Source organism: Eulemur rufifrons, chromosome 15, assembly GCF_041146395.1.
Source record: "Eulemur rufifrons isolate Redbay chromosome 15, OSU_ERuf_1, whole genome shotgun sequence".
Taxonomy (NCBI): domain Eukaryota; kingdom Metazoa; phylum Chordata; class Mammalia; order Primates; family Lemuridae; genus Eulemur; species Eulemur rufifrons.
The window spans coordinates 41,742,345-41,755,804 of record NC_090997.1 but is presented as its reverse complement, the minus strand read 5'-3'; the positions used below and the strand labels follow the sequence as shown (position 1 = coordinate 41,755,804).

Below are 13,460 nucleotides of genomic sequence, written 5' to 3'. Positions count from 1 at the left end.
GAGTTTGAGGTTGCTGTGAGCTAGGCTGACGCCACGGCACTCACTCTAGCCAGGGCAACAGAGTGAGACTCTGTCTCAAAAAAAAAAAAAAAAAAAAAAATAAAACATAAAATAAAAATATACAAGATGAACAAAAATGTATTAATAAAAGGATTTGTTCCATAACATTTCAATTTGGTCAAAAGACCACACTTAAGGACCTAGAAGGCTGCAGGTTCCCCACCCCTGGTATAATCTGTCAAGCACTGCTATTTTTGTTCTCTGAATTCCGCCCCCCCTTTTTTTAACTTCATTACTATCAACAGCACTGTTACCTTCCCAATCGCACAAACTTATACTTATATGGTTGGAAATATTTAGTTTTGGAACAGTTTAGTAAAATAATAAATGTGCACACCTCTCAGTATAGTTTTTTATCCATGGCTCCTGAATTTTGTACACTTGGACTATTACAACAGCCTCTTATTTTCATGAACTTCACGTTTTCCATGAGTCAATTAATTTACGTAGGAAGATATATAATAGTTTGACCAAGTTCCCTGCTGGAAGTTCAGAACAGTAAATTGATAATCCCTGAAAAGCACTTTAGCCTAGTGTTTACTTAGCACGTAATAAGTGCTCTTATTATTGCTATAATTGTGACATTCAATTCTTTAGAAATGAAATCCAAGCTCTTAACTATATGATTAAAGTCTTTTCATACACTGGACCCATTTTCTCAATCTTATGATTCATATTTCTGTCCCAGCTAAGCAAAACCAAGCAACTGTCCACTGTTCAAGACTTGCTCCTTCCCATCTCAGGACTTTATATTATACTATTTCTTTTCTGGATATAATTTTCTATTAAGTTATACTCAAAATGCTATGCCTCTGAATGATACCTTGTGATTCAACTCCTGTGACTTGGCCCCATTATTCATTCAGTACCTTTTTCAATATTTAAAAACATGGTTTACATTATGGTATAAAATTTTAAAATGCCATATGCTTCATGTTTTTAAAAGTTTAAAAATTTTTAAATTGTAACAAAACACATAAAATTTATTATCTTAACCACTGAATTTATAGTTTAGTAGTATTAAATATACATACACTGTTGTGCAGCCAATCTCCATAACTTTTTATCTTTCAAAACTGAAACTCTATGTCCACTAAACAATTCTATTTTCTGTTCCTACTGACTACTTTAGATACCTTCTATAAGTGGAACCATACAGTATTTGTCTTTTTATTATGACTGGCTTATTTCATTGGCATAATGTCAAGATTCATTCATATTGTAGCATGTGTCAGAATTTCCTTCCTTTTTAAGGCTGAATAATATGCTACTGTATATTTATATATTGTATTTTATATATATTGTATTTTGTCTATTCATTCATCTATCGATGCACATTTGTGTTGTTTCTACCTCTTATGGTGAATAATGCTGCTCTCAACATGGGTGTGCAAATCTCTTCAAGGTTCTGCTTTTAATTCTTTCGAATATTCAAAAATGGGACTGCTGGATCATAGGGTAATTTCATTTTTAATATTTTGAGGAACGATCATACTGTACATAGTAGCTATACCATCTTTTAATATTCCTATCAACAGTGCACAAGGGTTCTAATATCTGTATACTTACTTGTCAATACTTGTTATTTTCTGTTTGGTTTTTTTTATAGTGGCCGTCCTAATGGGCATGAGGTGGTATCTCTTTGTGGCTTTGATTTGCATTTCTCTAATAATTGGGATATTGACCATCTTTTTATGTTTCTTCCCCATTTATATATTATCTTCAGAGAATGCTTATTCAAGTCTTTGGCCAATTTCTTTATGTGTGTATATATATTTTTGTTGTTGTTTTTCTTACTGAATTGTAGGAATAGCTCTCATACATTATGGATATTAGCCTCTTATCCAATATATTATGTGAATGTTTTCTCCCTTTCCAAAGCTTGCCTTTTCTCTGTTGATTGTGTCCTTTGATGCACAGATTTTCTAAAGTTTGATGTAGTCCCATTTGTCTATTTTTGCTTTTACTGTCTGTGCTTTTGCTATCATAGCCAAGAAGTCATTGCCAAACCCAATGTCATGAAGATTTTCTCCTATGTCTTTTTCTAGGAGCTTTATAATTTTAGGTATTATATTTAGGTCTTGAATCCATTTTCCATTAATTTTTGTGTAAGGTGTAGGGTAAGGGTCCAAATTCTTTCTTTTCCCAACACTATTTGTTGAAGAGGCTGTCCTTTACCACTTGAGTGGTCTTGGCACCTTTGTCAAAGATCATTGGACTGTATAAGCTAGGGTTTATTTTTGGGCTCTCTATTCTATTTCATTGACATATATGTCTGTCTTTATGCCAGTACTACATTGCTTTGATCACTGTAGCTCTGTAATGTTTTAAATTCATTTTTTGAGAGCTAGCCTTTTATTCCTCTGTGTGAAACACTAAATCCTAACTTGATCTGGATAGTACCTACTCATCCTTCAAGTCTCAGATTTTATCCCCTTTGGTAAGTCTTCCTTGACCATTCCACCATCCCCACATTCACATACACACCTTCTTCCTGTGAATGCCTACTACACATTATACTTCCTTTATTATAGAACTTACCTTGCTTTATTGTAATTTTAGTGTGATTCTAGGGGTGGTAATCCCTGTGATAGAGAGGCCTCACCTATCATTTTAGCTTTCATGTTTCAGCTGACCCACAGGAAATAATCAAGAAACATTATAAAAATTGAACAACAATAGCATATACTCAGCTGGTTAAAAAAAAAAAAAATGTATGTATTGATTCAGAAAATGCTCCCAAGATATATTAACCAAAAAAACCCCCCAAAAAACAAACAAAACAAAAACCAAAAAACACCCCAAAACAAACCAAAAAAACCCAAGGTACAGAATAGTGTTTATAATATGCTACCATTTATACAAAAAATGGAAAATACATTAGTTTCCACATGCATATCTCTGAAAGAACACACAAGAAAGTAAAACTGATTACCTCCTGGGGCACAGGTGATAATTGGGTGTATGAAGCCAGGAAGAGGAAGGATTTTCATTGTACAGATGTACCTTGACTTACGATGGGGTTATTTCCTAATAAACCCATTGCAAGTTGAAAATATTGTAAGTCCAAAATTCATTTAATATGCCTACCCTACCAAACATCATAGCTTAACCTAGCCTACCTTAAATGAGCTCAGAACACTTATGTTAGCCTACAGTTGGGAAAAATCATCCAACACAAAGCCTATTTTATAATCAAGTGCTGAACATCTCATGGAATTTATTGAATACTGTACTGAAAGTGAAGGACAAAATGGTTGTATGGGTACTGGAAGTAGTTTCTACTGAATGTATATTGTTTTTGCACCATTATGAAGTTGAAAAATTATTAAGTCGAACCATTGTTAGTTGGGGATTATCTATATACCTTCTTATACTTTTAAAATCATATGAATTATCCCCTATTTATGAGAATAAGTGAGTTTTAATTTTAAAAGGGTTAATGAATGAATAATGTCCCTAAAGAGTATCAAATAACAGCTGTGTAAAATGTGGCATTTCCTTCATCTCATAACAAAAAGAAAATCAAGATGAACAAAATCTGTATCTTAAGTGCTACACCTGAACTCAAAATTATTCCCCCATCCCAAACATCTATGGAGACTAGGAACTTTGTCAATAAAGTGCTTGCTTTGTTTAGTATAGTAATCTTTAAGTGGCCTTTTAAGGTGTTTGAATATTCTTTCCAAAACCATGAGTTGTGCATATACTGCATATTGAGTATATATGTATTGCTTACTATTTAGACACACATTCACGTACTGGCTTTAGAAGATGTGGCAGCCAGCTTCCAAGATGGCCTCCAGTGATCTTCACCTTCTGGTATTCATGCCCTTGTGCAATCTCCTGTCACAGAGAATTACCTGTGTCCTGTGTAAACGATAAATAGAATACTGCAGAAGTAAAAGGCCACAAGATATTGTAGTTTCCACCTTGACGTCTCTTGGATCACATATTTGGGGGCAAGCTAGTCTCTATGTCATAAGAACACTCAAGCAGCCCTGGGAAGAGGCCCACATGGGCTGGAACCAAGACTTTTCTGTAATAGCATGGACAAAAACAACTTGCCAGTCATTTGAATGAGCCACTTTGGAAGTGGGTCCTCTGACCCCAGCCAAACCTTCAGATGCCTGCAGCCCAGGCCAACATCAAACTGCAACATCACAAGAAACTCAAGCCAGAACTTCACAGCCAAACAATTCCTTTATCCCTTCTGAGAAAAACTGTGAGAGATACTTATTAAGTCACTACATTTTGAAATAATTTGTCATGCAGTAACAGATAACTAAAAAAGAGTTTATTCTCAAATAATATTTTCCTTTTCAACCATAACCTCTATAACTTAAAAGACATAATATAAACAGTAGTTACTAGATTGTATAAAACTAATAGGCAGCCTCAAGTTATAGAATCAGGTAGACTTGGAGCACAGTGTTTTGAAGACAGTCTTCAAATAAAACGTCAGATACCATAAAAACTATGTTGCTGGAACCCTTCTATTTAGGCTCACAGGTGACCTCTTAATTGGTGGTAACACTGTATACAATATGGATGTCATTGTATATGTATTTCTTACAAAAGGACAGAGACAAACTTTAAAGCAAGTACCGTACTATGTTCTATTTTTTTCTCAGCAGGAGAAAAACTTCTCTCCAGGAAACTTTAAAATTGTTGAGTATATATGGAAAAGCCACTGACCAGTTGCATCATGCTGAAGATAAGCAAAAAAGCATAAACACTGGTCTGGGATGGCATTTGAGGTTATAATATAAAAAATTCTAGCTATCTGGAAAGTCTGATCAAAGTAACACATATTCTAAGGGCTTCAGATAGCTGGTATTTTATAGTACCTTTTCATAATAGCACAATCAAAAGCAACTGAAAAATTATGGGCTATATACCTGCATAATTCAAAGGACTAAGACTGCTGTGCTTTTATAGTTTTTCTGATTACAGTCAGTGTCACTTCTAAATGATGACAATTTATCTGCACTGCCTCTATATTGCTGCTTTATTTTATAGCAGAAAAGCAGGAAAGAAACCACTTGCTTGGGTGAAGGCTCTTTTATGAAATAAAGACTATGCATCCAAGATAACTCTTTTCCTACTTTCAATTTGAGGTTGCATCCCAGAACCTTAGATTAACAGCAATCTGACCTCTGGTTGAATAGCAAATTATTGTGTGTACTGATAAACTTATCACCACCATTCAGCTTAATTTTTTTTTTCTTTTTGGAAAACATTAACACCAAACTATATGGTCTATTCACCTAAGCTCTTTGTTTATGAACACAAAATAACATCAAACTTTAGGCTCATAACATGAATATATGCCTATAAGTGACCATAGCAACTTGAAATATATGATGTAGAAAACAGACCAGGGACTCTGTTTTCCTGCCTGTTCATATAAAACTTCCATAAGAGAGGAGAATTTGTCATTATCTCACAAGAAAAAAGGCTAGAAATGTCTTTGGCAGGATGGAGATATGAAAATATAGCTATAATAAAAACTTAAGTGGCTAGAGAAAGGAGATATGAGATTCTTTTATTACCTCATATACTCTTAACAACTTTGCCAGATAAACATTATATTAACATCACATCACTCCTGAATCAACACTTAGCACTTCATCATATAAAAGATTCCCACTTGTTTTTATTTATTTATTTATTTATTTTGAGACAGAGTCTCACTCTGTTGCCCAGGCTAGAGTGTCGGGGCATCAGCCTAGCTCACAGCAACCTCAAACTCCTGGGCTCAAGCAATCCTCCTGCCTCAGCCTCCCGAGTAGCTGGGACTACAGGCATGTGCCACCATGCCCGGCTAATTTTTTCTATATATATTTTTGGTTGTCCAGCTAATTTCTTTCTATTTTTAGCAGAGACGGGGTCTGGCTCTTGCTCAGGCTGGTCTTGAACTCCTGAGCTCAAACTATCCGCCTGCCTTGGCCTCCCGGAGTGCTAGGAATATAGGCGTGAGCCACTGAGCCTGGCCTCCCACTTGTTTTTAGATTTAGATTTGTTTCTTTAGATTCAGAAGTTTATCTTAAAGCTAAAGTATCCTAATAACAATACGGTGCTAGGTTTCTATTTTTAAAAGTAATACTAGTAACAATGAAGACATTTTTGAAAAAAATAAAGACATAATCTGATTCAGTATTGATCATATTAAGTTTTCATTTTTGTACTGTATTTTTAAAGTTAAGTTTAGTACTTTTTAATTTACAAATAAGGCTTTATTTTCCATTTCTTGCACAGATAAAATTCTAAGGATTTTCAAGCCCCCCTTAACCCAGTATTTCCCAAAATTTGGGCCACCAACCAGAGGAAGTTGAGAGGACAGGGCTAAGCTGCACTAAATCAAGTAAGGAAGTTATTTCCAGCTTCATTCTCTTTCAATTCCTCTGACTGCATCAAGAAGAGATGTTATCAACACCACTGAAATTCTTGCCAACCTCCCTTTTAAACAAAGAGCAAAGCTTAGAAACAAAGAGCAAAGTCTCAAGCTTAGAGTCTTCAGCAGGCAATAGTTTCTAGCTCGAAATTAACAACACTTCTGTGTTCTTTTTTTATCCATGTGCCCACTTCTGTTTATGGCAAGTGCTACCTGCTTTTTATTCATAGTATTTCAAGTTTCCTTTAAAAATTATTTTAATGATCAAACTTTTACAAAGAAATATTAATAAGTATACAGGAAGTACACAGATATGGCCAGAATTTTGAAGATGTTATAAAAGTGACTGCAATTTGAGAAATACTACATTAATCCATCTGTCCAACAAATAAATGTAAGTGCCTGCTATATGCATGTCATTGGTTTAGCCACTATGAAGGACAGAGAAAATTGTTCAAAAAAATGTAAACACAAAGGTCAGAAGAGGAGGAAATTAATTTAAGATGAGGTAATCACAAAAAGATTCACAAAGTGGCATTTGAGCTAGGTCTTGAAAGACAAGTATAATTTACAAATATAGAGACAGGGAGAGCATTCTAAGAGAGTAAAAGCATAACAGTATAGGCCTGAGTGGTGGCATGTCCCAAATCTTGATTCTGGTTACATAGGTGTGTATATATTTGTTAAAACTTATTGAAATGTACACATAAAATAAGTGCACATCATTTTATGTAAATTTGCATGTAAATATTTCCTGTACAAGTTTGATACTATACCTTTGATCTATACAATGAAAGGCCATTGAAGTTTCAGGCTTGGATAGCTTGGGGAAGAGGAGGAGGTAAATACAATAAAAAGAAAAGGGAAATTGCAGTTTAAAGACAAGGGGATCAAATTTGCACATAATAAATTTTCAAGAGACCAGCCTATAATCCTAGCACTCTGGGAGGCTGAGGCGACAGATCATCTGAGCTCAGGAGTTAGAGACCAGCATGAGCAATAGTGAGACCCCATCTCTACTAAAAAAAAAAAAAAAAAAATAGAAAGAAATTAGCTGGACAACTAAAAATATATATAGAAAAAATTAGCCGGGCATGGTGGCACATGCCTGTAGTCCCAGCTACTTGGGAGGCTGAGGCAGGAGGATTGCTTGAGCCCAGGAGTTTGAGGTTGCTGTGAGCTAGGCTGACGTCTTGGCACTCTAGCCTGGGCAACAGAGGGAGACTCTCTCTAAAAAAAAAAATAAATAAATAAATTGTACTCAACACTTACATTCTGTTTGTAAGCAATTTATCAATCACTCTTTCAGAATTTGTTTTAACTTTTAGCTCTTTTTGATGATCTAAGCTGTTAAAATTATGTAGTTATTACACATTAAGTACATTTCAGGTGGCTTCTCTCATATTTCATAATTTTAAGAATTAATGACTAAAACGGAAAATCATCATAGTAATAAGCAACGCCGTTATCAAAGAGTCTTTACTCGTTGGAACTTTAAAATACCATTCTGAATAAAATCAATAACTCCACCATAAAATCAAATTCAAAACATGAATTAATTATGGTTAAAGAAAAGCATCAAGGGACAAGAAAAAAGAAGATACTATTCTGCCATAAATTAAAGTATGAAGACTTAAAGAGACCTATGTGCATCCTTAATGTTAATATTTTACTAAGGAAAATATAATTCTTGTTATACAAGTGAGTTGTCACTAGTCTTCACGTTCCAGAAAGCTGGAACTGACAGTTTAAACAGCCAAATTTTACAGCTGCAAGGGGATTCAGCTCAAGTACAGCAATTTTCAAATTTTTATTCTCTGTAATTATAATCTAAGAGATGTTAACAGGTTGGCCATGAGAAAACAGGCTCTCAGGTCAGGTAAGTTTAAGAAACTTCTCCTGGAGAAGTTAGATGTTAACCTTCTCCTGGAGATTAACATGCGTATATGCATAGCAGTAAAGATTCCTGCCTTCATAAGCAAATTAAAACAAACAAACAAACTAGTTTAACCTAGTATGCTGGGATCCCAAATTATTTGCCACAGAACACTGTTTTGGGTCAGTAAGCCTACCAAATGGCTTTACAAAAGTGTTAGGAGGAAACATCAGTTTGGAAAAATTTTAAATTCCCTTAAACAATGACAAAACTGAGGCCTAGAGAGATCACATCCAGTTAGCAGCAGAATGAAGCACTTGAACCTAATCTTTTCATTCTCAGGCCAGAGCTCCTGGGAATTTCCATTACTGTAACTACACAATAGGAGTCTTTTTGAATGTATATAGTCAAACATTTAATTAACAACATTCAACTTACATTTAAGGTTTTGGTATCACATTTTCTAGTTTGTCTATTAACTTAGGTGATTTCAATTCCCTGTTCAAGAATGTGGTCCCTAATAATCAGGCCCACCTGGAGATTTGCTAGTGCTTAGCAATTCGGGAGAATGATTTGGTTCTGAGTGGTGGCTGAAAGTAATCAATACAATAAAGCATTTGGATTATAGGTGGTTTTAATTTACTCATTAAAGTCTGTCAGCCCAACTAAATCACTGTATTGTCTATCAGGTGGTGGGTTACTTAGCACATAATGCTGACGTTATTCATAGTAGGCCATATTAATATCTACAAGTAAGATTAAAATGCAAAAATTTATTTCTTCATGGACAATAGCCAATAATAACATTGAAATGGAAGGATTTTTGTCTGTCTGTAGTTCAGGGCTTATTTTTCAGTTTCCTATATTTTCTGTAATCAAATTTTTGATTGCTTTAACTACAGTCTCTAAATCAGGTTTTTCCAATCTTTGTATTTCTCAAACTCCACAAAATTCTAAGAAGTGTAAGAATAATCCGAACACAATTTACTTAGCTTTTAAGAAAGGTTGCGTGCCATACCCACTCCCTTAGGGTAGACGAGACCAATGGAGGAGACGGAACAAGTAATTATTATTATGTTGCAACTTTAAATGGCTTGGGAATCAAAGCTGGTAATTGTTAACAACTTCCGTGTGACTATTCTGACTTCCTCTTAATAAACTTCGGTACTCCTTTCTAACCCCCAACCTGACAACATTAACTATAGCCGGTATTCGTGTCTCCTCAATCCTAAAAGAGCCCACCAGATGAATAGATGGCACGATGCCTCGATTTCTCCAACAAAGAGATTACTCTGTGCGCCGCACAGGTGCGACCTATGCCTCAGCCTTACGCACTGCTCGGCCCTGGCGCAGGGGGCTCGGAACCCGCCACAGGACGTCCCGGCCCCGCCTCCCGCCGCCTCTGCCCGGGGCCAACCTCGCGCCTCCGCTCGGTCCTGACCCTCTGGTCCCCGTGCAGCTCCGGTCTTCGCGGAAACCAGAGGGCGGCCGACCGGCTTCGCGGCTCCAGGCGGGGCCGAGGCGGCAACACCCCCGACGCCACAGCAGCCAGACCCGCGGGGAGTCCCAGCGGCTCCGGAATGAGCTGGGCCGACAAGGATGCTCAGGGCCGGCGACTAGTCTAGCGACCGCGCTGGAGGCGGGAACGCTGTTACCTGCCGTGGGCTCGGCCGCTCCCCGCCGGCGCCGCTCTCCTGGCAACCGCGGCAGCGACACCAAGGCCGGGAGCCGAAGGGCCTGGTGACAGCTCCCAGCGTGCACCGCGTCCACGCCGGCGTCGACGTCGACGGCCCTATATCCCCGCCCCGGCTCACGCCTTGCCTCCCGGCGCTAGGTGTTGCCACAGCGCCCTCAAGCGGACTGTTGGGGGAAGTGGCCACAGCCACCAATGGCAGGAGTGGAGAAAAGGGGTTTAGAGAACGCCCTCTCCGGTCCCATCTTGATGGAGATTTTGACTTAAGACTCAAAGACTTAAAAAAAAAACAGGATTTAAATATATGTATTAGTTAAGTAATTCCTCAATATTTCATATGGTAACCTGAGGCTCAGAGAGGTTAGGAGACTTGTGAAGTTAGGTGACAAATACTTGGTATCGGATTTGGAAGTATTTTGAATGTAGAGCTTTCTCAGTCATATCAAGTTATTCTAAAGAGGATCGTAAATAAAACTAATAAAACAATTATGGCAAGCATGCTGTGCTAAGAATGTGATATATTTCAATATAATGTATCGATATTTAAGCGTTTAATAGCTTTGGAGATTAAAGGTGTGAGATGAGGAGTTGAAATCATCGCCCTTCAAATGGACGAGTTATTTGAGATTAAACAGTAGCAAACTTTAACTGAGTTGTTACCTCCATCCATGATTTCTAATTAGTGTGATACAGTAATTTGTGCAACACGATAAACTTTAAAAACCCTAAATGCTGATTTTAGAAAAATTGTCTTACGCTAGTATCTCAAGGAATACTAAAGAATTTATTTATTTAGAATTTACTTAGGGATTTATTTATTTAGAAATGCTTCGAATTAATGTTTTTGGTGTGTGGTAATTATGACTTTGAAATTATAAAATAGAATATCAATAAATAAGATTTTCTGTGTCTAAGGCATCGTTGCTTTTGTTTAAAAAAAACTTTTGTTTTTAAATAAGTCATATTGTAATTCTACTGAGGTCTTATATTTTAATATTTCTCCATTATAAGTATTTACATAATACCAGATTCTTTTCTGTTTCACTTTCCAAAATTATCTTGTTGTGCAATAGGATCACAACTTCTCTGAATTAGTTTTTACTTCTACAAAAGTGAATAGTACAGATGTCGTAGGGAATTATTTTCATCTTTTTTTTTCCAAAGAAATGGTTGCTCCTGTGATTCGAGATAGCAGATTTCAATCACACTCTTTGGCGTAGGTAACAGAAAACTTCTTACATTTTTGCAACTGTATCAATTTTGGAGCTATCCTAACTTGAGAAACAATGCCAAGTAAATTCTTGACATTTGGTTGTCTCAGACTGAGGCTAACAAATGACTCTAGTTCATAAAAAAGAGACCAAGATAAAGTGGGTTTGGGGCGAGGAATTCTGCTCTTGGACTTCCTGGGAACAATGCCCACCTGTATCACCTGCCTCCATCACCTCCCTCCCTTCGAGCCTCATTCCAAGCTAGCCAGAGGGGTGTCTCCCCGGTCTGATTTTATGGTCATTTCTAGGGAGACTTAAGGGCCAGGTCATGTTCATAAGAAGCACAGTGGGAGGACAGTTTGGCTCTCCCCGCCCGCCTTTCTCAGAGCTCTGGGCTAAAGGCCGGTTTTGAAAATGCGGCCGCCAGTTCCACCCGCCCCGCCCCTTCTCCCCCGGGCCCTCTCCTCCGCTCCCCTCCCTTCCCGCGGGAACCACCGCCCCCTGCGGCGCGCTCTCCACCCGGCAGGCGGCGCTGTGGGCTGGCAGGCGGTGCCAGCCGCGCGATCCTGTCCCGGCCGCCTGCACCGCCTCCACTGCAGCCGCCGCCGCCGCTTCTCCCGCCGCACGTGCGACGGCTCCTGGCCTCATTGACCCGGGTTCGTTAGAACCCCCGGGTCGGTCCAGCTCGGGGCCGGCCATGGCGGCAACTGCGGCAGAGACGCGCGTGTTCCTGGAGGTGCGGAGACAGCTGCAGAGCGCGCTGTTGGTCCTGGGGTAAGACCAGGGGTCCTAGGCGCAGTGTTCGGCTCGCTTTTCTGCTGCCCGGGTCTGGGGACGGGGGAGTCGCCGCGTCCCTCTGAACGAGGGATTTTGAGTATTCTCTTTCCAGTTGTTTAGAGTCTCTCGATTACTCCAAGTGAAGCCTCCCCTTGTACTTAGCCCCCCACCCCCTACTGACAGTTTTGGCGTCTCTTGGGAGCTTTGTAGAAATGCAGGATATCAGTCCCACACCATACCTACAGAATCAGAACTTAAATTTTAACAAGATTGCCAGGATTCAAATGCACATTCAGGTTTGAGGAACAGTGACGTAAAACACTGTTGGCAGTGCCCAGCGTTTCCAATAAAACAATGCAAAAAACGCTTTATCTATACCTTTATTCGTGGTCCTTGTTGTAAGATCACGAATCTTATATCAATCAAGCTTCCTGTTTTGTAAAGAACCTCGGATTTTTTTTTTCTCCTCAACCTGTTCTTTGCAGAGAAACCAACACAGTAACCTGTGTTCGGTGAATGAAAACACAGGTTGCAGACTTCTTATTGGAGCTTATTCTTTTATTCATATTCTGAGTTCCAATGAGAAGTCTGCAAACATTTAACTTGTTATGCACTACACAAACAAAAAACTTCTTGGAAAAATTCTTTTTTGTTTTTTTGACAGCAATTTCGATGGTTTGTGGTCACTTGTGACTGCTGTTTCAAAAAGAGTTAGATATTGAAATCCTAAAGATTTAATTACACAATGCCACAGGTAAATTGATGCTAACATTTTCGTCATATCTGTCAGATATCTGGTGTGGCAATTTTGGATTTGGCTTGAGAACTGAGTTCAAATCGTAGCTTTCTCACAAAGTTACTGTAGAATAATTTAATCTGAATTTCTTCAACCTTGAAATGGGGGTACTCTCTGAATTTCTTTCTTTCTTCCTCACTTTGAAAAATCATGAGTTTGGACAAATATCTCCAATTCCAGTACACATTGTAGAGTAATTAGGAGCCCAAACCTTACCAAAACAAAACAAACCCTTCACAATTCTCCTGGAGTATGCTCCCTTGTTTAACAAGTTAAGAATCTTAACTTTGGTGAACTCCTGGTTTGTTCCTGGTGGTCTTTGGCTGTTGGGATTTATCACCAGTTAATTCCCCTATGCTAGGAGCAACCACTGTTCTGATTTCATTAAACATAAATTAGTTTTGCCACTTCTTAAACTACATATGAATGCATTTATACAGTATGTTCTTTTTTGGTTGAGGCTGCTTTCCTTCAACATAATGTTTTTGAGATTCATGTTTCATCTATGTTGTTGCATTTATCAGTAGTCCATTCTTGCTGAGTAGTTTTCCATTGTATGAATACACTACAATTTCATTTCGTGTGCTGGCTGTTTTTCTTGTTTCTGGAGTTTGCTTATTATGAATATAGCTGCCATAATATTGTTATAT

General features: G+C 38.1%; 2 protein-coding genes across 6 annotated transcripts in view; one reads left to right on the top strand and one right to left on the bottom strand.

Moving 5' to 3' along the window:
• Positions 1–10,096, bottom strand: part of DOP1A (DOP1 leucine zipper like protein A) — a 98,172-nt gene extending 88,076 nt beyond the window's left edge. For all 5 annotated transcript variants that reach the window (XM_069488890.1, XM_069488893.1, XM_069488892.1 and 2 more), the window contains exon 1: positions 9,989–10,096. The gene's annotated coding sequence lies outside the window, so the exon portion shown is untranslated. The remainder of the gene's footprint in view (positions 1–9,988) is intronic.
• Positions 10,097–11,934: 1,838 nt separating this feature from the next.
• The window catches only part of UBE3D (ubiquitin protein ligase E3D), a 138,021-nt gene continuing 136,495 nt past the window's right edge, over positions 11,935–13,460 (top strand). Inside the window, exon 1 of the mRNA XM_069488257.1 lies at positions 11,935–12,011. Coding sequence (XP_069344358.1) covers positions 11,935–12,011 — 77 coding nt within the window. The remainder of the gene's footprint in view (positions 12,012–13,460) is intronic.